The sequence below is a fragment of the Hemitrygon akajei genome, chromosome 12 (genome assembly GCF_048418815.1).
Source record: "Hemitrygon akajei chromosome 12, sHemAka1.3, whole genome shotgun sequence".
Taxonomy (NCBI): Eukaryota; Metazoa; Chordata; class Chondrichthyes; order Myliobatiformes; family Dasyatidae; genus Hemitrygon; species Hemitrygon akajei.
In genome coordinates this window covers 88,721,444-88,747,749 of record NC_133135.1, presented here as the reverse complement: position 1 = coordinate 88,747,749, position 26,306 = coordinate 88,721,444, and the positions used below count along the sequence as shown (strand labels likewise).

Below are 26,306 nucleotides of genomic sequence, written 5' to 3'. Positions count from 1 at the left end.
GCTCATTTTCTCCTTGAGCCAATAAGAAACTTTTTCTTAATTTCTACCTCTTTGCTAACTTTCATATATCATCTGCAATTATTGCGCACCACACCAGGTCACTTTTAACAGCTGAATATACCGTAGATGTCGGATTATAAGCCGCTACTTTTTCCCCACATTTTGAACAGCTTTGAACACTGCGGCCTTTACTACGGTGCGGCTAATGCATGATTTTTTTTCATGCCGCCAAAAACATTTTGCCTCGTAACAGTAGACCAATAAAATTGATGAGTAGTTCACAGAGGTCCAATGAAATTGTACGATAAATCAAGCGCACTTTCACAATTAAATTATTGTAAATCAGTCATTTGTACTCACCCTCATCAACATGGAAAACACTCGAAGAAAAGCATTGTGCTGCCTTTATGGCAGTTATTTAGTTTATAATATTTTCGCTTAGTAATTCATTTGTTAGTAATTTCTAGTTAAAGTTAGAAGTGTTTTAAGTATATTTGTTTTCTGTACTACATCGCGGGATGCTATGACGTCACACCCGGTTTCGCCGCGTCTTGTGGGAAATACCGGTTTGCGATAAACGGGAAGGTGGGGGCGAGCGGCATTAGACCCGACCGAACGCTGCTTTTAAGTTAAAGGCGATCAATAACTTTTCCTGGTAGGCTGCAGTATATATATTTTTTACCAGCCGTTAGGAGATATTGGAATGTTGTTCAGTAAAAAAGTATACGCAACGTAATTTGTGTTACCGATACGTATGTATATTTAAAAGTAGCCGCGTTACAGGCACGGTTCGAAAAAAAGCATTTGCAATATGTATTTGTTTATGTTACCATACAGATTTAATTAAAAGTTAAAAAATCCTCACATGTAATATCTTTCTGTGTAAATATCTCATATTACAACGTGGGACACCTGCGGCCTAAAATCCGGTGCGGCTTGTACAAGTACAAAATTGATTTTCTTTCTAAAATTAGAGCCAGCGGCTTTTAATCAGGTGCGCTCTGTAGTGCGAAATCTACGGTACTTACCAAAAACTGACCCTGTAGCAAGCCGCTGCCAGTTATGCTCTGGTCTAAACAACAATCCATCCACAACCATACTATCGCGCAGTAGCACTCACATCGACAATCATGAGATGCTTTGAGAGGTTGGTCATGGCGACAAGGAACTCCTGCCTTAGCAAGGCCCTTCACCCATTGTGATTTACCTATCGCCACAATAGGTCAAGAGCAGACACAATCTCAGTGGCTCTTCACACAGCCTTAGATCACCTGGACCATACAAACACCTGTGTCAGAATGCTGTTCATTGACTATAGCTCAGTGTTTAATCCCATCATTCCCACAATCCCGATTAATAAGCTACAGAACATGGGCCTCTTGTACCTCCCTCTGCAATTGGATCCTCGACTTCTTAACCATATGACCACAGTTTGTGCAGATTGGTGACAATATCTCCTCCTTGCTGACGATCAATGCTGGCACACCTCAGGTGTGTGCTTAGCCCACTGCTCTAATCTCTGTATACAATCGGCCCTCCTTATCCGCGGGGGATTGGTTCCGGGACCCCTCGCGGATACCAAAATTCGCGGATGCTCAAGTCCCTTATGCAACCTGTCTCAATCCGGTGGACCTTAGGACCCAGCGGAACCCCAGACCTTATTTAACCTGTCGCAGTGCGGTGGACATTAAGACCTAGCGCCAGAGCTCTGAATGCGCAGTGTTTCTGTTCACAAAAATAATCACGGTCACGATTGAAAATAAAGTGGAAATAATAAAGTGATCGGAAAGAGGTGAAATGCCATCGGTCGTTGGAAAAGCGTTTGGCTACGTCGGTCAACTATCGGAACAATTTTAAAGGATAAAGTAAGAAAGGCCCTGCCCCGATGAAAGCTACAATTATTACTAAGCAACGCAGTGGTTTAATTATTGGGCTTTGGGGTTTTGGGTATTTGATCCTCCACAGCAACCCGGCACGGTGGAGAGTGCACTCGGGAGCAGTCTGTCCCGAGTCCCGAGAACTTCCGTTCCCAAACCCGGCGCTGAAACATACGTTCTTAAGTGCTTTATATGCATAGAAAGGTAAAATATATACTATATACGAAGACAAACGTTTGACCAACTGACGCTAAATAATACCGGTTGTACCTGTTCCAACTTGCCTCGTTGGAGAACTTCTGATTTTTTTCGATCCCGATGCACGTCCTCCCATATTCTTTAAATCATCTCTAGATTACTTAAATGTAAATGTAAAATGGTTGTTATACTGCATTGTTTAGGGAATAATGACAAGAAAAAAAGTCTGTACATGCTCGAACAACAAGTGCTGGAAGAGCACTAATGGGTTTTCGCGATCCGTGGTTGGTTGAATTGGTGCATGCAGAATCTGCAGATAAGGAGGGCATGACTGTGTGGCTAGTCATAGCTCAAATGACATCTGTAAATTCACTGATGATACAGCTTTTGTTGGTAGACTCTCAGATGGAGATGAGAGGGCGTACAGGAGTGAGATATACCAGCTCGTTGAGTGGTATCACAGCAACAACCTTGCACTCAACATTAGGAAGACCAGAGAGCTTATTGTGGACTTCTGAAAGTGTAAGATGAAGGAACACACACCAATCTTCATAGAGTGATCAGAAATGGAGAGAGTGAGCAATTTCAAATTCCTGGGTGTCAGTATCACTGAGGATCTAACCTGGTCCCAACATATCGATGCAGCTATAAAGAAGGCAAGTCAGCAGTTTGAAAAAATTTGGTTTGTCACCTAAAACACTCAAACACTTCTATAGGTGTACTGTGGAGAGCATTCTGACAAGCTGCATCACTGTCTGGTATGGGTGGGTGCTACTGCACAGTACCAAAGGAAGCTACCGCAAGTTATAAAATTAGTCAGCTCCATCTTGGGTACTCGCCTCTGTAGCATCCAAGACACCTTCAAGGAGTGATGCCCCAAAAAAGCAAAGTCCATTATTAAGGACCCCCCATCACCCAGGGCATGCCCTCTTATAATTACTGTTGAGAAGGAGGTACAGAAGCCTGAAGACACACACTCAGCGATTCAGGAACAGCTTCTTCCCCTCTCCATCAAATTCCTAAATAGACATTGAACCCGTGAACACTACCTGATTTTTGTATAATATATATTACTTATGTTTTTGCACTATTTAATATATACATACTTACTGTAATTTGATTTACTTTTTCTATATTATCATGCATTGCATTGCACTGCTGCTGCAACATTAACTCGTTTCATGACACATGCAGTGATAATAAACCTGATTGTGTGTGTGTTTGTGTGTGTGTGTGTGTGTGTGTGTTTGTTTTTGTGTTTGTGTGTGTGTGTGTGTGTGTGTGTGTGTGTGTGTTTGTGTGTGTGTGTGTGTGTGTTTGTGTGTGTGTGTGTGTGTGTTTGTGTGTGTGTGTGTGTGTGTGTGAGTGTGTGTGTGTGTGTTTGTGTGTGTGTGTGTGTGTGTGTGTTTGTGTGTTTGTGTGTTTGTGTGTGTGTGTGTGTGTGTGTGTGTGTGAGTGTGTGTGTGTGTTTGTGTGTGTGTGTGATATAGCTAGGGCGCCTAGAACTTTTGCACAGTACTGTATTTGTCAACATGGAATGGAAAGTGAATTTGTAAATCTGGCGGAAGGAAAGGATGTTGGGAATGGAGGGGGTGGAGCACCATGGGAAAGGTGTGGGATAGGTGGAAGGGAGGAAGCGCCGGGGGTGGTGTGGGTGCAGACACACCCAGCCCTAAGACACCAGGCAAGATCAATTGATTTCAAACAATTAGTTTACTGATCATTGCAGAATGTCTCTCTGGTACTTCCCTGCTCTCTCCCCTCTTCCCAACCATGTTTCCCCTCTCCCTGCCCCCTTCGCACTCTCAGACCACAATAGAGACCCATTATCACAATCAGGTGTATCATCACTCACATTGGTCGTGAAGTTTTTTTTGCGGCAGCAGTACAGTGCAATACATAAAATTACTACAGTACTGTGCACAGTCTCAGGAACCCTAGCTAACATATGTGTCTGAGTCTTTTGGACAGTACTGTATGCTTTTTTTTGTAGTGGATGCATATATCCACTGACTTTCTTTAACCTTTTCAGTTCCCTCATCATAGAATTAAGTCTCTTGCCAGAAATAGGTTACCTTTGACAAATGTTTTCCTATTTTCCTGCTTTTCCAACTACAAAGGTGATTGGTGAAACAAAAAAATAAAGAAGAATGTTCTTAGAGTGAATAGTTAAGTCTGCATGGTGGCTGTGAAGATGGATTCAGTTTTGGTATATTGATAGGAAATACAATGTGGAGCCAAGGGCACTGGGTGGGAGAGTGTGTTAAGATGACTTGTTTTTGCAAAGAGCTGGTCAGACTTAACAGGCTGAACGGTACTCATCTGTGCTGTTACCATTCTTCGATTTTCATTTGGTTCTTAATGGAGTCATAGAAAAGACCAGCACAGAAACAGGCCCTTCAGCCCATGCTGAACCATTTAAACTGACTCCTCCCTTCGACCTGCATCAGGACCATAGCTCTCCACACTCCTACCATCCATGTACCTACCCAAACTTTTCTTAGATGTTGAAATCAAGCTCACATGCACCACCTGCATGGCAGCTCGTCCCACACGCTCATCGTCCTCTGAGTGAAGAAATTTTACCTCGTGTTCCCCTTTCACTTTTCACCTTTAACCCATGACTTCTAGTTGTCATCCCACCCAACATGGAAAAAGCCTGCTTGTATTTACCCTAGCTATACCCCTCATAATGGGCTAACATTAGCACTTACATTTTTTAATAGAACGATTGAAGATCTTTGACTCTTGGCCTGCATCGTAGCTATTATAATTCTCTCCTGTACTTTGCTTTCCTGGTCAACAGAACCTTACTCCTGCTATTTATCATAAGATACACTTTACTCATCTACTTATTCCTTGTGTAAGCCAATACTTTTGCTTCTACTTCTATTACTGTTTTGCCCTTTTCTAAATGACCAAGTCAGCTCCATTTTTGGTCACTGTGATGAGCTGCTCCTCGGCTGCGTAACTTACCCATCAGTGATTTGAGTCTGATTCCAAAATTAGTTCAAACTGAACATCTATCTCTAATTTGAGCTTTGCTATTCGTACGAGGAAATACCTTACCAAAAATGATCGCTGCATTTATTTTATCAATTTGAACTTTGCTTTTTGTCTCACGTATGCTGAACTTGTGATCCATATTTATTGTAGCTGCCCTCCATTAGAACTTCTTGACTGCTTCCCTTTGAGATTACAGCATCAAGTTTATCCAGACTGCTCTTGTGGTATGTAGCAGTCTTGTGACCAAGACTTGAAATTTGGGCCAAGACCCTTTTTCAGTACTTGGAAGTAAGGGGGAAAGAAACAGATAAAATGGTGTGGGAGGGGAAGGAGGACTAGCCAGAAGGTGATTGACAAAGCCAGGTGGGTGGGAAAGTAAAGGGCTGGAGAGGAAGGAATCTGATAGGAGAGAAGAGTGGACCATAGGAGGAAGGAGGGGCACCAGGGGGAGATGATAGGCAGGTGAAGAGAAGAGGTAAGAGGCCTGAATGGGAATAGAAGAATAGGAAAAGGAGGAGGGAAGGAGAAATCAATTTTCCTGCCATCAGGATGGAGGCTACTTAGACGGAATATGAGGAGTTGCTGCTCCACCCTGAGAGTGGCCTCATCATGGCAGAAGAGGAGACAATGGACCAACATTTTGGAAACAGGAATTGGAATAAGAATTAAAATAGTTATGTTTCTTACATCAGTTTTTTTTAGTTTTTTCATTTGGGCTGATTTTAAACTACTAAAATGTCCGCGATGTCGTCACTTCTGGGTCCACCCCTTATTTTTGTTCCTCTTCTGGGTGCATGAGTTCATAATTTGGTTAACCCTTTATATACCAAAGGGTTGATTTCAGAAATATGGCTCAGACCATTAATTTTGTCTCTTGGAATACTAATGGCTTAAACCATCCGATTAAACGGAAAAAGATTTTCAAAGTATTCCAAAGACTTAATGCTCATGTTATTTTTGTACAAGAAACTCATGTGAGGAAAGAGGATAATTATCGCTTTTTTAGGTTTTGGAGGGGTTCAACAGTATCATTCGAATTCGAATGCTAAAGTAAAGGGAGTTTCAATTTTTATTGACTCCTCTATTGCATTTGTCCAACATGATATCTTTTCGGATCTGAATGGTAGATTTTTGTTAATTACTGGCTTACTTTTTAACAAAAAGGTTGCTATGGTTAATGTTTATGCTCCAAATGTGGATTGTCCCGATTTTTTTAAGTCCTTATTTACTTCTCTACCTAATCTAAATGAATATAAGTTAATAATGGGTGGTGACTTTAATTGTTGTTTAAATCCTTTGATGGACAAATCTATATCTACTCAGACTTTACCTAATAAGTCGGCCACTTGTATTAACTCTTTTTTGACTGATAATGGAATTTTTGATATTTGGAGATTTCGGCATTCTAAGGACAAAGAGTTTTCATTTTTCTCGCATGTTTATCATTCCTACTCGAGAATTGATTATTTTTTTATTGACTCTTGTTTTATTCCATCGGTAATTGGTTGTAATTATGATATTATAGCCATCTCTGACCATGCTCCATTAAAACTTTCTATTAAATTTACGGATACAGCTTCTAGTGCTAGACAATGGCGATTTGATTCTATCTTACTGCAAGATTCGGATTTTATTAAATTTATGAAGGAACAGATCGATTTCTTCTTTTCAACTAATTCCACGGATGATATTTCTTGCAGAACACTTTGGGACACTTTTAAAGCATATATACGTGGACAGATTATCTCCTACTCTGTTGGTCTGAGAAAACGCATTAAGAAGGAAACTCTTTTATTGGTTGATAAAATTAAAGAGATTGACAAGAAATATTCGATTACTCCTAGTAAGGAGCTTTACAAACAAAGGGTTGAACTTCAAACGGAACATAATTTATTACTTACATCTTCGATTGAAAATCAATTAATGAAAACCAGATCTGATTTTTATATACATAGTGATAAATCGGGTAAACTGTTAGCTAGTCAATTGAAGAATGCTTTGGTTAAACGTCAAATTACTAAGGTCCGTCAGCAGAATGGGGATCTGACAGTTAACCATTATGAGATAAACAAATCATTTCAAGATTTTTATACCTCCCTGTATCATTCCGAATTCCCTCAGGATCGTAATACCATGTGTTATTTTCTTGGGAAATTGAATTTTCCAAAATTATCATAAGATGATCTTTCAATATTAGAAACTCCTATTACGGATGCAGAAATTAAAGGGGTTATTTCCTCTATGAATTCTGGGAAAGCACCAGGTCCAGATGGGTATACAGTAGAATTTTTAAAATGTTTTTCCGCTACTCTTTCTCCTTGGTTATGCAGGTTTTTGAAGAAGCAATTAGATTGGGCAATTTGCCACAATCTTTTTATAGAGCTTCCATTTCTTTAATATTGAAGAAAGATAAAGATCCTACTGACTGTGCATCCTATAGACCAATATCTTTATTGAATGTAGATTCCAAGATCTTTTCCAAGTTACTGGCATCCAGGCTGGAGAAGGTTTTACCCCAAATTATTTCGAAAGATCAAACCGGTTTTATTAAAAATCGCTATTCTTTTTTCAATGTTAGGAGATTATTGAATATTGTTTATACTCCTTCACATAGCACTTCAGAATGTGTCATTTCATTAGATGCGGAGAAAGCATTTGATAGAGTTGAATGGCCATACCTATTTAATGTGCTTGAGAAGTTTAATTTTAGTCCGACATTCATTTCCTGGATTAAACTGATATATCATACTCCAGTAGCCTCGGTGCTTACTAACAATCAAAGATCTCCCTTTTTTCGTTTATTTCGGGGTACTAGACAAGGCTGTCCTCTTAGTCCATTATTATTTGATATTGCTTTAGAACCCTTGGCAATTGCTATCAGAGAATCACAGAACATTTTTGGCATTAATCGTGGGACAGATATACATAAGTTATCATTATATGCAGATGATTTATTATTATTTTTTTCTGATCCTGAGAAATCCATTCCTGCAGTTTTATCATTGTTGGCTCAATTTAGTGATTTTTCCGGGTGTAAATTAAATCTTAATAAGAGTGAATTGTTTCCTTTAAATAGACAGGTTCCAATTTATGGAAATTTACCTTTTAAATTAGTTAATGACTCTTTTATTTACTTAGGGATTAAAATCACAAAAACCTATAAAGACTTATTTAAGGTTAATTTTTTACCCTTAATCGATCAGATTAAATGTTTGTTTACTAAGTGGTCACCATTATCTTTATCTCTGATAGGTCAGATTAATGCTATTAAGATGGTTATTTTACCCAAGTTTTTATATATATTTCAAGCGGTACCAATTTTTATTCTGAAATCTTTTTTTGCTAATGTTGATTCAAAAATTTCCTCATATATATGGCAGAATAAAAATCCTAGGTTAGGTAAAATATATTTACAGAAGGCAAGGAAGGAAGGTGGATTGGCATTGCCTAACTTTAGATTTTATTACTGGGCAGTTAATATCCGATATTTGATATTTTGGTTAAAGGATTGGGATATATCTTTTAGCCCTCATTGGGTGAACCTGGAAATTAAATCTGTACAAGGATTTGCATTGGGTTCTATTTTAGGGACTTCTCTTCCCTTAGCTCTTTCTAAATTGCCGAAATGAATTAACAACCCAATAGTTAAACATACTTTACGTATATGGTTTCAATTTCGGAAATTTTTTGGGTTGACTCAGTTTGTTTTAAATATTCCTATTGTATCCAATTGCTTTTTTAATCCTTCTATTATAGACAAAGCTTATTCAGCTTGGAAGACTAAAGGATTACTATGATTTTCCGATTTATTTTTGGATAATTGTTTTATGTCTTTTGAGCAATTATCTAATAAATATAATTTGCCTAGATTTCATTTTTTTAGATATTTACAGATTAGGAATTTCTTAAATACTGTACTTCCTACTTTTCCAAATTTTGTGTCTTCAGGTATTTTGGAGAATTTGTTTGAACTAAATCCTTCTCAGAAAGGGCTAATATCAAAACTTTACAATTTAATTATGAAGATACGTTCAGAGCCCTTCTATAAGACTAAAAATGATTGGGAAAGAGAACTTAACCTTACTATCCCTATTGAGAATTGGGATAAAATTCTTCAATTAGTTAATACATCATCTATATGTGCTAAACATTCATTAATACAGTTTGTTGTGCATAGGGCTCATATGTCCAAGGATAAATTGGCTCATTTTTATTCCTATATAAATCCTATTTGTGACAGATGTCATTCTGAGATAGCGTCTTTAACTCATATGTTCTGGTCGTGTCCGCTTTTGTAAAAATATTGGAAAGACATTTTTGATATTATTTCTGAGGTATTGAACATTGATTTACAACCTCATCCTATTACTGCAATTTTTGGTTTACCAATGATGGACTCACTCCATTTATCCTCTTCTGCTTATCGAATGATTGCATTTCTTACATTAATGGCTAGTAGATCTATTTTGTTGAATTAGAAAGAAATTAATCCTCCTACCGTATTTCATTGGTTTTCTCAAACTATGTTATGTCTAAATTTAGAAAAAATTAGAAGTGTTGTATTTGATACTATTATTAAATTTGAAAAGATATGGAGACCATTTATTCAATATTTTCATATGATGTAATATGACCCTGTTCCAAGCCTATTTGTTTTTCCAGTTTTGATTTTATATATGTTGAGAGGATCGGAGTTGACGACACTGATGATTTTGTATTTTTGTGAGATATTATAAACAGCCCTTTTTTCCATTTTTTCTTTTTCTCTTTTTTCTTTTTTGTTTTTTTTCCTTATTAGTTATTAGATTATTAGATTAGTTTTTTTGCATAATTTTTTTTCTTTTTCTTTTTCTGTTTTTTTAAATATATATTATGATATACCTAGGTTTGCCTTGTTTATTTGTATATTGTATCGTCCATGATTTGGGAATACTCATTTATACTGTAATCATTGCTTATGTATTCTTTCATGTTCAGTTGAAATGTGTATGTTTGTAATTCCATTATCTATGTATCAATTTTATTTTGTTGATATTAATAATAATAAAAAGATTGAAAAAGAAAGAAAGGTCAGACATGTGACTTACAGCCAATGACACTGGAATATAATATTTGAATTGGTAAGGAATAATATTAAAGTGGACACTTTGATTGTGGTATTAGCGATACCTGTCTCAAGAGACCCACCATCGTAAGGAAGAACCCCCACGCCAGGGGCTGGGGGAAGAAGGATCGGTCATCTGGCCAACAAGAGATCTCCTAGTTCTGTGTTGTAAATTGGAAAAGTGGTCTGAATGAGTATTGGTACAAAGGAAACAGTAGAAGTCATGTTCTCAGTTGTGGCTTGGGGTCAACATAGTTAATAATGTTATTCGTGCAGAGACAATAAAGTGTGAGTTTTGATTACGCGAGTTGCATAGTGAGTTTCCTAATCTAGTTCTGTCGATGAACAGTCAGCAAACCGGTATGTCTTTGGACTGTGGGAGGAGATCTACGTGGTCACGGGGAGAACGTACATTCCTTGCAGGCAGCGGCGGGGAAGTGTTGTGCATGCCACTCAATGGGTATTACACCCAAGGATTTTGATCAATTTCACTGTGAATTTTTAATTATGCATCACATGCTCCTATTTTTACAGTAGAGCCCAACAAACGGAAAATTATACAACATGAAAAACTAAAAATTCAAAAACTGAAATATCAGCAGTTCAAAAGTATTCACCCCTTTGCTCAGTACTTAGTTGAACCACCTCTCACAGCTATTACAGCCAGTAGTCTTTTGGATAAGTCTGTACCAACTTTGTACAGCATGATGGAGCAAGATTTGCCCATTCCTCCTTGAAAAATTGCTCGGGCTGTGCCAGGTTAGTTCGGGAGCGGCAGTGGACAGCAGTCTTGCGGTCTTGCCAGAGATATTCAATTGGGTTAAAGTCAGGACTCTGACTAGGCCACTCAAGGACATCAATTTCTTTATTTTAAGCCCTCCATGGTTGCTGTGGCAGTGTGCTTTGGGTCACTGTCCTGCTGAAAGACGAACTTCCTCCCCAGTTTCAGCTTCCTGGCAGAGGCGCCAGGTTTTTATCCAGGATGTCTCCGTATTTAGCAGCGTTCATCTTCCCATCAATCCTGACCAGATTTCCAATTCCTGCTGCTGTAAAGCATCCCTGTAGCATACTTAACAGTAGGAATGGTGTTACCTGGCTGTTGCACACTATTAATTTATGCCACATGTACTGCTTAGTGTTGAGCCAGAAAATTCCACTTGTCTCATCTGACTACAAGATCTTTTCCCACATCTTTACAGTGTCTTCTAAGTGACACTTTGCAAAGTCTTTAAGGACAAGGATATGCTCTTTGTTTTTTTAAGCCAAGGCTTCTTCCTTGCCACTCTTTCATAAATCCCCTTTTTGTGCCAGAGCTTAGAGATTGTGGAGCATGAACTTCATCTCGAGTTGCAGCCACTGACTTCTGCAGTTCACTCAGAGTTGGCATCACAGTGGCCTCTGTTCCTGAATTGCTGAGTGTGTGCCCCACCCAGGGCATGTCCTCTTCCCATTTTTACTGTCAGGAAGGAGGTACAGAAGCCTGAAGGCTCACACTCAGCGATTCAGGAACAGCTTCTTCCCCTCTGCCCGGTGATTTCTAAATGGGTATCGAACCCACTAACACTACATCACTTCTTTATTATTTCTGTTTTGCACTATTTTTAATCTAACTATGTAATATAATACATATTTACATTTACTTTGTTTCTTTCTATGTTATCATGCATTGCATTGTCCTGCTACTGCAACACTAACACATTTCATGACACAAGCTGGTGATGATAAACCTAATTATGAATCTCTCTTTCCCCCATTAGAACCTGTCAGTGAGAACGGGAGATGTAACAGTTTGCCAATGAGGGATGCACAAGACTCAGAGTGTTCCAAGGATCCAAAAGAGCTTCAAGTTGGAATAGAGAATGAAGGTAAAATGGAGAGGAGTTGCACGGCATTCCCTGTGTTGGGTCTAATGCATTGCTCTTGTCTATTCAGTTCTCATTTCATCAAAAATACTCCAGTATGGAGTATGTGCTGTCTGATTCCTCACCAGATGCCATGTAGAGTCCGCAGCAGAAAAATGGGGCCCCATGTTTAATTCTGAGGTTCGTCAATCTCATTTGGGAGCAGGAAGAACATTCTCATCCATCCATTCCCTTTTTATGTCACCAAGCACAATTCTTTACAGTATTTATATTTACAGATGCCTGCCTTTACAGTATTACCTTGGTGGAAGCACTCAACAATAAAGTTGTAGGCCTCATACTTGCTTCAGTGTGAGTCTCTGATCCTAGCTGCAAACTGCATCTGCTAAGCCATCATAAGTCTAGCCAGCAACTCTGCAAATGAGATAATGCATATCCTGTTTAATCACTTAATAAACAAACTCTGGGGACTTCCGGTAAGATGGCGATTGCTTAGCTGCTCCGAACTTTTGTTCCGTTATTGTCGCTATCTTTGCACTAAATGTCTCCATTTTTTAAACCTTAGTTAGGAACTTTTTTGGTTTCTTTTACTTGCCTGTGAACACATCTACCTTACAATGTCTAGCAAGAGTTCTAAATCCGGAAGGAAGTTCCGGCTCTGCCGGCTGAGACCCTCGCTGCGCTGGAACAACACTGAGACGATATTTTAAAGGAATTTAGAACCGCTTTCAAACAGCTGGAAGCCAAACTGGATCGGATCAACGATAGAGTGGACGAACATGCTGAACACTTATCTCGCATCGATTCGACTTCTGAAGATTTAGAAAGTCGTGTTCGATACTTGGAGACTCTCTGTTCCAGCCTAGAGGATAAATGTAACAAACTCCTTTCCAAAATGGTGGATCTCGAAAATCGCAGTAGACGTAACCTTCGAATTCTTGGGTTGCCAGAGGCCACCGAACAGGGATCAACCGTGAAGTTTTTCGCCGAGTTTCTCTGTGAGATATTCGGGAAAGATTTGCTTCCGAACCCGCCTGAGCTCGAAAAGGCACACAGGGTCTACGTTCTCCCTGGAATTCTGGGCTCCCGCCCGCGACCGGTAATTTTGTGCTTTCATCAATACCAGGTAAAACACCGTCTGATTATGGAGGCACGTCGCAGAGGTACTTTTACTTTCCAAAATACAATCATTCGCTTTGTGGAAGTTTTTGCACCCCAAACCTTAAAGATGCGCGCTGAGTTTAAAGGTGTAATGAAAGTGCTTTTTGATCGTGATTTTAAACCCTCTCTTCGCACTCCTGCCGATTTACGAATCACGCTTAATACTGGAAAATATAAGTGGTTTAAGTCAATGAAGGAGGCTGAAGCGTTTGTGGCAAGTCTTCCGGCTATCCAGTCATCTTCGGAACCCGATCGGACCTCCTAAAATGGTGGATAAGTACTTCTCGTAGTAAAATTATTTTTTCTGGACTCAGACTTTACTTGAATCACTCAGACATTATTCATTGAAACTCTAAGGGCTGTTGACAATCTCTCCCTGGATTTGGTGTGTCTTTTTTAAATAGACATTCTGTGCTTAATGTTTCCCTATGGACGTTTAAATAGTACTTGTGTAAGCTATTTTATTCTTGTATAACTTTATCTATAGAGTTCTACAACTGACTCTAACTTGTTTTGGAGGTTTGAAGTCTTTAGAAGGCCTCACTGTTTGTTGGTTCACAGTTTAATTGCTGATTTATTTATTTATTTATTTATTTATTTCACCTTTTTTAAAATCTTTGATTTTTTTTTCTCCTCTCCGTAAATGGTTGATAAGTACTCTTCTTGAATTTATAATTTTCCCCTTCCTCCCTTTTTTTTCCCCTTTTCTCTTACTTTATTCTTCCATAATTTTTCGTGGGTAGGTTAGTTTTGGTTTTCTTCCGATTTTCTCTGTATTAAGTCTTATATTTCTGTAGAAGATGTTCCAATTTGTAGTTATGTTTTCTAGTGCATAAAGTAGTTACTATTTGCTATAGTATTTATACGGAACTGCTGTTAATGACACAGATCTGGAAGTTATATTTGGGTTAATTTTTTTGGTAGAGCTAGCTGCTTTTTTTGGTAGCCGTCTAGTTTTGGGTTGTGTGCGTGGGGTGGGTTTTCCAGTTCCAACATCACTCACTGTATTTATTGTTTTTCTTTATTGCTCAGGACATGTCTATGTTTTGATTTTACGAATCTATGTTTACATCTCTGCTCCCAGACTGCTATTGTACCGCTTGATTTTTTATATGCCTGCTGCCTTTTATGCATTAGTAATTGATAATGGTTAGTGCACTTAAATTCGTGAGCTGGAATGTAAAGGGATTGAATCACCCTGTTAAAAGGAGGAAGGTATTCTCACATATTAAACAACTCAAAGCTGACATTGCTTTCCTTTAAGAAACTCATATTCGTTGTTTTGATAACTCCCGGCTTCTGTCAAGGTGGGCGGGTCAGCATTTTCATTCATCCTTTGCCGCCAAAGCTGGGGGGGGGGTCTCCATTCTTATTAACTCAAATATTCCTTTTGAACTCCATAATAAAATATCTGATACAAATGGCCGTTTTATTATTGTTTCTGGTAAACTATATAACACTAAAGTTGCACTAGCAAACCTGTATGCCCCCAACTTTGATGATGTTAACTTTTTTGAACGTTTTTTTTTCCTCACTACCAGACTTAAACTCATACTCTCTTATACTGGGTGGTGACTTCAACTGTTGGTTAGATCCTAATCTGGATCGATCGTCCTCTGTTACCAGATCACCTACTAAATCTGCCTTAGCTATCCAATCGTTTCTCTCTAATTTTGGTATCTCTGATATATGGCGTTTCCTTCATCCTACTGAGAGAGATTATTCTTTTTTTTCACATGTTCACCATACCTTCACTAGAATTGACTGTTTCTTACTCGATAACCAACTTATTCCATTTGCCTACTCTTGTGACTATCAGAGTATACATGCCCCAATTACTCTCTCTCTGAACTTTCCTGGTCTCCCTCAGAGGAATAAACACTGGCAGTTTGATTCAACTTTATTATCGGATGATGATTTTTAAAAATTTATTAAGGATCAGATAACCTTTTATTTTAACACTAATACATCACCTGAAGTGTCATCCCAGATTGTCTGGGATGCCATGAAAGCGTATCTGAGGGGTCAAATAATCTCTTACACAGCAAATCTCAACAGAAGATCCTGTGCAGATCAATTAGACCTCGTTAACCAGATTAAAGAATTGGATCAACTATATGCTCAAACTAAGAACCCTGAACTATACAAGAAGCGTGTTGAACTCCAAACTAAATTTAATCTTCTGTCTACTCAACCTGTCGAATGCCAACTTCTCAAAAGCAGGAGTCGCTTTTACATTCATGGGGATAAGTCTGGTAAATTTCTAGCCAATCAGCTGAGGCGTTCCAAAGCCAAACAACATATTACAAAGATCCGGAAGGAGAACGGAGACTTTACATCGGATCATTTAGAAATTAATGACGCATTTAAAAAATTTTATTCTCGGCTTTATTCCTCTGAATCTTTGAATGACAATATCTCTGTTGATCAATTTTTAAAGAATCTGAATATTCCTCCACTTTCATCTGATTTTAAAGCCAAACTCAATGCGCCTATATCATCAGAAGAAATATCTTTTGCAATTTCTGCACTGTCCTCAGGGAAATCTCCTGGACCTGATGGGTTCCCTGTAGAATTTTATAAATCATTCTCTTCACTTCTTTCTCCTCAGTAACTTTCAGTATTATCTGACTCGTTTAATTATGGCAAATTGCCACCCTCTTTCAATGAGGCATCTATTATGTGTGGGGCTTGGGGAGGATACTAAGTTTACTTGTCTTCAATTTAGGTGCTTTTTTGTTAAATTCTCTTCCTTTGTAGCATATTGTCATTGTATGCTTAATTTTGCACTGTATTAATGTTCCTCATTGTGATTTGGGGTTTTTTAATTTGTAAAATGTATAGAAAAACTAATTTTAAAAAAATTTTAAGAATATATAAACAAACTCCGGTCAACATTAAATGACTTTATGATTATAGATGGTGAAAGTGAGCTTACTGCTTGTCTGCCTGCTGATTTTGATTCATTTATCTTTCTGGTTAATCAAATATGAACATCACAGATGCCTGTGCCCGGGCACTTTGATTCACTGCATGTGATATCAAGAATCAGCAGAGAGCCTTTGATAGAATGAAGGATAGGGGTTCAGACAGCATCCCAGTTTTACCTGTGCCTCTAGAAAGCTGTTCCAGTGCAGTTGGAACACTGTCATTGTGGAGAATTGCTTGGTATGTCCTGTTCCCAAAGTGTTAGATTTACTCAACTCAGCTAATTACCATTCGGTCAGTCTGTTCTCAAACTTCAGCAGTCTGACGGAAGGTGTTGTTGACAGTATTTCAAGAGCCAGTTACTCATTAGTAACCTGCTATACACCATGCCTCATCACAGCTTTACCAAAAACACTGAACTCCAGATATGACATGTTTAATTGTGTCTTTTTTTTCCACAAAGATTTCAACTTTCACTAAGCTTTTTCATCATTGCAAGTGTTTTTTTCCATTTTTGAATAAGCTTTCTCTCTATTTGGAATGATCACTGATGATTCTTATCTGTATTCCACCAGTTTCCTCAGAACCTCTGAATGGTAAAGAGAGATCTGATGAGAAGCCATTGGTTGATGAACAAGATTCAGAAAGTTCTGAGAATCCAAAGGAAATTGAAGTTGACGAGGATTATGAAGGTAAGATGGAGAGGAGCTGCAGGGCCAGTCTTTGAGCTCACATCTCCCATACCCCCATCTCTCGCACAATCAGAAATACACTGGTATGAAGTCTGTGCTTTTCATTCTTCACCAGGAGTTCCACTTCGAGGAATATAGACATGTTTGATGCTGAGGTCTCTGTCAATCTCATTTTAAAACAGTGGATAGGAAGAGCAGGGAGGATATTCTCACCTTTTTTTTGCCACCAAGCAATTTGCACACTGCCATCTGGTTGAAAGTTACCTTTGATTAAAGTAATCATAACGTATTACAGATGGGGAAATAATGAGAAAGCTTTAGCTGAAGATGATAGAAATTTTGATTATGCCACTGAATGTCACTAAAGCCAGGTAATTGGTTGATACGTGGTTCAGGGCTGTACTCTGTTACTTTCCATGAAGTTCAGCAATTTGGTAGAACATTTAATTGGCTTCAGAACAGCACCAATACTCTTTGTAGACACTACTTTCCTGCTGAGTTGTACAAGATTAACATACAAATTAGTGAAACAGTTTTGAACAGAGCTGGGAACTAATTCATATTACTGCTCTTTTATTGGGTGGATTCCTGTGCTTGATTTACTAGTTGTCCAGCTGGTTGTATCTTCCTATTACAGAAGTCAAGCTCTGTTTTGTGTTTATGTCCAGTTGACAATAAAGCTCCAGGCAGCTTTTCCATTCCCCTTCTTGGTTCCCCTCCTAGCCCTTCCTTTCCAACAGCTCATCACCTCCCACTGGTGCCATTCCTCCTATCACTTTCCATCTTCAGCCCCCTTACCTTTTCCACCTGTCACCTCCCAGCTTCTCACTTCATCCCTCCTCCTCACCCACCCACTTTCCCCCTTAGCTGGCTTCGCCTATCACCTTCTAGCCTGTACTCCTTTCTGTCCCCCCACCTTCCTTTCCGGTCCTGAAGAAGTGTCTGGGCCTGAAACACCAAATGTTTATTTCCCTCCATAGGTGCTGTCTGATCTGCTGAGTTCTTCCATCATTTTGTGTGGGTTGCTCTGGATTTCCAGCATCTGCAGAATCTTTTGTGTTCTTGAAAGGATCTTGACTAGAGTTCAGTCAGCAGTCATGTTTATGCAAAGATTTTGTATTTTCAGAGATTGTTCATTGTTACAAGTTGGCACCATTTTGATTAATAACATGTCTGTATTTGGAATTGCGCTAATCATTCTTAGTTTTATTTCTGCTTCCCCAGAACCCACGAATGAAAAATGGAGACAAGATGAGATACCAACAAATGTGCAAGACTCAAATTGCTCCAAGGATCCAAAAGAAATAGACATTGAAGAAGAGAATAAAGGTAAAATGGAAACAGTACGGTTGCTCAATTGCCTGTTTTGGGCCTGATACACTGCTCCCACCACACGCATGTGCATGCACACACCTATCTGTTGTATAATCAAAAATGCTGTTATGAATTTCGTACTTTGTCATACCTCACCAGATGCCTGTTCAGTTCTCAACAAAACATTGCAGAGACACATTAAACACTGAGAACTCTTTCAATCTAATTTGAAACCCAAGGTTTTGGAGAATAGGAAGGAAATTTTCTACCTATGCTTTGCCTTCCTACATGACCAAGCATATTTCAAGTTCTGTCTGTTTTTATCTGTGACCAGATTCCATACAATGTTCCCAATATAAATTCTCAATGCGGACACGCAATTTACAGTTAAATCTCTAAAGTACTCATGGTATATTAAAGAATGGCAAATATTAAATGTGTTTGAGCAGGATAGTGAAAGCCTTTTGTCACTATGACCTATATCGTGCAGTTCTGTGATTAAGAGCAAGTTTCAGAAAGGCATCAATACTGTTTATGGGATTATTTCATCACTGATAAGTGACAGATTTATCATACTCAACTATTTAAAATATGTTGAATGGAATTCGGATTGATTTCCAATCACCTGCTCTTATTCCAGATAGTTCCTGGGCCTCGTTCATCAATCTGCCGACAAGTTGCATCATCTAAGTTTAAATTTTGCTTTCATGTCCGGAGAACCACAGAACTGTAGACTGCTTTTGATTCAGCTGATAGTTCTATTTATTTGATAACCAATCAGCTTCAAGATTCCTTCTGTGGTTTCATGGAAGTATGTTCAGGAACTAAGATCATCCAACGTGTCGTAATAATTTGCCAACCAGTCTTTTTGTTCTTGCTTCCCAATGTCTCCTCTGTGGATGATCACAAATTGTGCACAAAGGGAGATGATACAAAAAGACTTTTAAAAGCAAAAATGGTGAGAAGATGCAGATTAGTTTTTCATTTACATATATTTCTATAACATTCTCTGTGTTTTCTGTTTTGTGACTGGGGGCCTTGCAACATTCCAAATTCAAAAATGTAACTGGTACATTTTTTATAAGTTTCACCAGGTTGTGAAAATCTTCAGTTACCGTAGATTCCGGATTATAAGCCGCTACTTTTTTCCCACATTTTGAACAGCTTTGAACTCTGCGGCCTTTAATCCGGAGCGGCTAATACATGGTTTTTTTTCATGCCGCCTCGTAAACATTTTGCCTCGTAACAGTAGACCAATGAAATTGTACGATAAATCAAGCGCACTTTCACAATTAAATTATTGTAAATCAGTCATTTGTACTCACCCTCATCAACATGGAAAATACTCGAAGAAAAGCAAGACCCGAGCGCATCAGACCCGATTAGACCCGATCGCGTTACGCAAGCGCGTCAGACCCGATTAGACCCGATCGTGTTACGCAAGCACGTCAGACCCGATTAGACCCGATCGCGTTACGCAAGCGCGTCAGACCCGAGCGCATCAGACCCGATTAGACCCGATCGCGTTACGCAAGCGCGTCAGACCCGATTAGACCCGATCGCGTTATGCAAGCGCGTCAGACCCGAGCGCATCAGACCCGATTAGACCCGATCGCGTTACGCAAGCGCGTCAGACCCGATTAGACCCGATCGCGTTACGCAAGCGCGTCAGACCCGAGCGAAAACGCTGCTTTTAAGTTAAAGGCTGCAGTATATATATTTTTACCAGTCGCTAGGAGATATTGGAATGTTGTTCGTGCTGTTCAGTAAAAAAGTATATGCAACGTAATTTGTGTTACCGATACGTATGTATATTTAAAAGTAGCGGTGCGGCCTAAAATCCGGTGCGGCCTTTACAATTAAAAAATTGATTTTATTTCTAAAATTAGAGCCAGCGGCTTTTAATCAGGTGCGCTCTGTAGTCCGGAATCTACGGTACTTTGCCTGATCTTATCAAAACCTAATACCTGCTGAAATCCTACACACACATACTGCCTTATAGATTACCTTGTAGTTCCAGTTTGGAGAAGAATTCCAGTGGCTTGAGAATCACATTGGTGGGGCCCACTGGATGGCTGATCAGTGAAAAAGAAACATGGACAACTACGTCAACAGTTTTACTCTATTCTGGATCAATACCAATTCCAGTGCATCAACAGATAATGTCCCTCTTGTGTATTGGATTACTGAATACCTTTAACAATAAGTCAGCCTTTCAAAGAAACATGAAATGAAAGTAAGATTATTATCACACATTAAAGTGAGCTTGCTGTTTGTCTTAGTGCCAGCTTAATCTCTCTATTTTATAGACCTTCAACAAGAGAGCCCTCAACCAGGATTCTTCACTGGGCTTCGATTATATCCTGAAGAGTGGTCTCATTGAACAGGATCGTGCTGCATCAGCGTAGACATTGTCGTAAATGTCTCTAAAACATTGTGGGCACACATTCCAGTCTAGGCAGTATACTTTGAACCATTGCCCAATCAATTGCTAAGATGGAGCAACAGTGACAATTACGAGATAACTCCCAAAAGATAAATGTAGCTTGGCAACTTCAACATTAGTGTTCTTTTTGGCATTGGCAGGTATGCACTTGAATATTGCCACTTTGTAAGTCAACAATGACATCATATTCAGAATAACATGACTTGTGATAGCATAAATCTTGCCACACTTAATAGTGCAATGGTTCATATAGCCTTACAAACAAAAAAGTCATCCTTTCTGCCTTTACACCAGGACTTTGAAGCTGCAGACTCTTTGTTTTATTGGAAAAACTTCTCAATATTTGGTACACTCACTGATTTTTCTTGGCTATATTTTTTTGGGTTCTCACAGAAGCCACTCCTGAAGACCATAGTGACAAGAAGCCAGTAAGAGATGTGGAAAGTTCACAATGTGATAAGAAGCCAGACCTAACACAGGATGAAAGAGCAGATTCAGGTAAAATGGAGAGAAGTTGCAGAGGCATACTTCTGTTGAGCCTGTTGTATTCATAACAACTCATTTCTCATTGAATTAAAAATGCTCCATTTTAGATCACACACCATTTGGTAAGCACAGTTCTGACTGGAAGAACTAAACACACATTTGCCATCCCGTGTGAATAAATAATTAAGGTCAACATATTCTGTTCTTGATCAGATGTCTTTCAGTTTTAACAATACAAGAATGTGACATAGAATTTACTGAGAAATCTCTGAGGTCCTCAGAATGATAGGCAAGTTTCAGCAGATAAGAATGAGTCTTTGGTCACAAATTCTAATGCTATCTAAGATCTGTTAACCTGTCAATACAAGTGCTGTACACTTAGCTTCAGTTGTACTTTTGTTTAAGCCAGTCTAAAATTAATGCCTTGCAGCAAATACATTCTACACAATATTAAAGTTTGTCAGCTATCTGCTAGTCTTTGCTTCTCCAATGTCCTCTCAGTAGATCATCACACTGGCAAATTGCCCAAGCTTTGAGCAATGCAGCCTTCTTAAAATTGGAAGAGATCCTCAGAATAGATTCACCTTGAAGAAAATCATATCAGTAAAGAGTCAATCTCCCTAAAATCGTAGCACTCATTTGGCAATGAATTAAAACTTTCCTAAACAGTCCTGAGGAACAAAGCTATCAAGCTACACAAATTCTTTGAATAAAATTAGTGAATAAGGGCCATAAAATGTGTCCTGGACTTTGTGATTTGATCTACAAGGCTCATACAGCCTCAGGAACTTCTCTTTTCAAGTGGCAAGAAGTACGAAGAGTTCAATAATGAAGGATGCTTATTAAAGATGAATAAATAAGGGATTAGTACAAAGGATGTAGTGGATGATGGTGGAGGAGGAGGACTGAAAAAAATTGGATGCCAAATGGAGACAGATTTGTATGTTGAAGGTTTGAGTTAGATAGGTCTGTACTGCTATGAAATATTCAGAGCACTTGAAGATTTGTTATAAAAAGAGAACACCACTGTCCCCAAATTATTCCCTCATCTGCATAGTATATATTGACTGTTCCCTCATTGTTATGGAATCTACTTCCTCAACAGCCTAATAAAACAGTGGCGAACTTGTGCCGTATTGATTACAGTGTTTCCGATCTCTTCCATGTGGACAATTGGGAACAGACAATAAATGCAAGTTCATGTGAATGTCTAAACAGAAAAATGTGTAACTTATCTGAAAGTAGTTGATCAGATTGAAACATCAGTTTTTTTATTGTGTGCAGGACTGGAAAACTGCATGATTAGAATTAACAAGAATTGGGCATCGATTTCTCGAACTTCTAGAAATTGCCCCCACCACCCACTCCCCCTTCAATATTCCCCATTTCCCTCCCTCAACTTATCCTCTTACCATCCTATCGCCTCCCTCTGGTGCTTCTCCTCCTTCGCTCTCTTCCATGGTATTCTGTCCTCTTGTATCAGATTCCCCCTTCTCCAGCCCATTATCTCTTTCACCAATCGAATTCCCAGCTCTTTACTCCCCCCCCCCTCCGGGTTTCACCAATTACCTACTTCCTCCCATCCCCCACCTTCTTACTCTGATTTCTCATCTCCTTTCCCCAATCACAATGAAGGGTGTTGGCCCAAGAGCTCGACTGTTTAGTCTTTTCCACAGATGCTGAATTCCTCTAGCATTTTCTGTGTATTACTTTGATTAGAATTAACTTCGCCTGGTGATTTTGTTCTTTTCATTCAGAATCCTGGAATGAAGAATGGAAACGTGCCAAGAGTTCAATCGAAAGCGGGCCAAAGTCACATATTACTGAAGAAGCCAACAAACATCAACATGATAGAGGTAAAAACAATACGGAAATATATCTGTTCCTAAGGAATATTTGGAAATTAGAGAGGTCTGATGTCTGATTTACCAAATTCCAATTAGGAAAAAGTAGCAAAACCTAAAAGAGAGACAGATGATGGTAGTATATAATTCAACAGGGCAGCTGAATCTATCTTCTTAGACCCATTTCATTGTGGTTGACCTTTATCTGGCTTCTGAAATAACTCAGCAATGAGGGATGGGTAATATCTAGATATAAATGGTTCAATCAGGAGTACTCCCGGAACACACAGTGCAGTAATTCAAGGAGAATGTAATGCCACTTTCTCAAGTAGAGGTGGGATGCCTAATTAATGCTGCCTTGGCCATCACCCTCACTTCCCAAGAACAGGTCATTGTACCATGTAACTAGTTCTTCCTTCTTCCTGTGGTGCACTGTGGCTGTTCTGCATACTATCTACTAAATACCCTGTCATTTCTTTGATATCGCTTCCAAAATTCCCAACCTGGAAAGATGAGCAAAGGCTGCGTGGGAGTGGCACCGCTCAGTCACACGGATTCCAGAATTGAGGAATATATGACTATCAGTGGGTCTAAATATCACTACGTGGACTTCGGCCGGAACAGAGATAGCTTATCACCATATTTATGAAAGCAATTAGAAATGCTAAATAAATTCCAACCTTGTCCCAAACACCTACATAAAAGGTGAGTTTGAATGTCAAATAAAGGGGAAGGGCCAACAAGGATTTAAAGGAGAAAGCTATCTACTGCAGTAAGGTGTAATTACTTGCCTAGAATGCTGGAGGTGAATAGGCTGTTTTTAAGTTCAGTATTTTTGTTTTTGCCTACAGCCTAAATGGACTTTGAACCCTTGGACACTACCTCACTTTTTTTTTTAATATACAGTGTTACGTACCCCGTAACTGGGTCACTTACCAGCAAAGATAGAGAAGTCCGTTGAAGTCTGATGGTACTATTTTTAACAGTATTTATTGATAAAAATACACAAAAATAATATCAATGCAAACATACAGATAATATACGTTGTAAATACTAAATCTAAAAGTGCGGGTATAATAATAATCAATAAGAAATAGCTCTATCATTGTCTAGGGGATAATGTATTGTCCGATGGAAATATAAAAGTCACTTTAGTTCATTCAAGCTGCAGCTTTTGGTTGGAGAGAGAGACGAGGTTTTTAGAACTTGCCCGTTTTCCCTTGTTATGATGTCGATCCTTCGAAATGGCGTCGGTGGTGATCTCTTCCTTAGCTAAGCCGCCTTCCGTGGTAAGGCCTCAATCCCGGGCAACGGGAAAGGACACACGTGGACCTTCCACCGGCTGTCGCTATTAAACGCTGTCACGGGATTTCCAACGTTTCTCCTCTGGTGCGTCTGAAGGGGCCATTCCCCAGACCCTCTTTTATCCCCACTCACGGGGTCTCAGATGTCAATCAGGGTGGAATGATGCCATCCCCCAACCAGTCCACGTTGCCTGAGGGCTTCCACGAAGCACAGTACTCAATACACAATTCCGTCTCCAAGAGACAATGGCCGTTTCCCGTAGCTTTGTATCGCCGAGGGGCCAAGATATTCCAAACGTCTCACTCTCATTTCCTGGGTCTCCTGACCTGAATTAATAGCGATCTTGCGATTCTCAAAAAGGAGGGGGCACAGGCGTAACACCCCCTTTCTTCAACACGTTTTTACCATCGGTAAAAACGAAGTAATACAGAGTCTTACAGGATTTTAGAATCTAACACAATACAAAAGCTTTTTTTTTCACTACAGAGTAATACAGTTATACATTCAATTCTGCATCTAAACAGGTAACGATTACATTGTCACTTCCTTTAATATCTTAACATCTTGTACCTTACTAAAGTCTTGTAGCATCAGACTCCAATTTAATAACCACCTTTTTTTTCCTTCAGCAAACAAAACTAAAGAGTTGTGATCTTAGTTTACGTGTATGCTACAAAAGTTCATGCAAAATACTAATCTTTATGTTACTTTCAAACTTAACAGTCAAGCTTCCATGGGGTTGTCTTTATTATTCACATGCTTTGTCGAAATCCTGTAAAACCGGCTTCCGCTATTTAAAAAATGGCGTCCCCATTAACCCTCGCCTCTTTTCCGGTTAATTCCCACGTGGGGAGCTTGTGCATCCTGGCGAAATAGGCTTTCGCCCGCTCCTTTCATAGGAGTTATTTTATCAACAATGTGTTCCAAACTTAGACCATTTCCCGAATTTCCACCCAATTCTTTAATTTTACGCAAGTTGCTAGTTTTCTCTTCAGGACCCTTCAGGCTATTAGTTTTCAGTTTAAACTGTTCAAACAGCATTTCAAATTTTGCCTTTTTACACCACACTCTGGAATAACAATAGCGTGTGGGGCCCCTTTACCTTCCAACTCAACCTGTAATTGATTCACAGGCTTTGTGGTACTACGCCATTGTCTCTGTACCCTGGTTGCTGCTTTTGATATCAGTCCAGCCTTTAAATTTTCTTCATTCAATTTGGGAACTACACAGTTCCCGTTTCCTTCAATAATAATATTCACCCCACCACCTTTGATCTCCTCACTGACTTTTAACACACCTTCGAGCAGAAACACCTGGGAACTCTCACTTCCCACTATTACTAAGGTTAACCCTTTTTTCACTGAACCAAATCCATCTGACCCACAAGGATTGCATTCCTTTTCAACTGAATCAAATACCTCAGACTTTTTCTGAGCTCCATTACTAGGTTCAGTACCACGTGCATCCACATCTTTAACACACTCAAACGGGACATTTGCCTCTTCCAGGCTTTGAATACCCGTACCCGGTCCAAATTCTAAATTCCCCTGATCCTCCCAGCTACTCTCTGGGCAACTCCCTTCCGGAGTAAACTCAACCCCGCAGGGCTGAAACAACCTCATCTGCCAACCCAGCAGACTTCTTCAAGGTAAGGGCACCCTTTTCATCTAGGACTGCCCTCATTTCATTATCGGGAACACCTTTAGAATTTTCCACTTCTTCAAACAGTTCTGCCAAACCAGACCGATCATCCATGTCCAACCCTGGACCTTTTAACAGCTTTATCTGTTTCTCATCTTTATTTCGTCCTTCTAGAACTTTTCTCCTCGCTAAGGGCAGGTCTACCTCCTCTCCCTTACTCTCTTTCACTTTACTACTCTTAGTTTTACCACCCTCTAAACCCTCGTGGTACAGGGTCGGTAAAAACGTCTTGGCCAACTCGATACCGGCCGGATTTAAACTGCTCTCGTTCTCAGCTGCCTTTCTCGACAGGCTGCGAGTGATCGCGCAGGCGGGATAGATCTTTGGATCTAGGGGCGGAGCCTCAACACTCACAGGCTGTCTCGTCAGCGTCATTGCTGAC

At 39.4% G+C, this 26,306-nt stretch overlaps 1 protein-coding gene across 1 annotated transcript in view; it reads left to right on the top strand.

Annotated features, from left to right (window-relative positions):
• Window positions 1-26,306, top strand: part of LOC140737274 (uncharacterized) — a 105,256-nt gene that overhangs the window by 7,107 nt on the left and 71,843 nt on the right. The window contains exons 2-6 of the mRNA XM_073063641.1: window positions 11,943-12,050; window positions 16,712-16,828; window positions 18,053-18,157; window positions 20,982-21,086; window positions 22,832-22,930. Of these exons, the coding sequence (XP_072919742.1) occupies window positions 11,943-12,050; window positions 16,712-16,828; window positions 18,053-18,157; window positions 20,982-21,086; window positions 22,832-22,930 (534 nt within the window). The remainder of the gene's footprint in view (window positions 1-11,942; window positions 12,051-16,711; window positions 16,829-18,052; window positions 18,158-20,981; window positions 21,087-22,831; window positions 22,931-26,306) is intronic.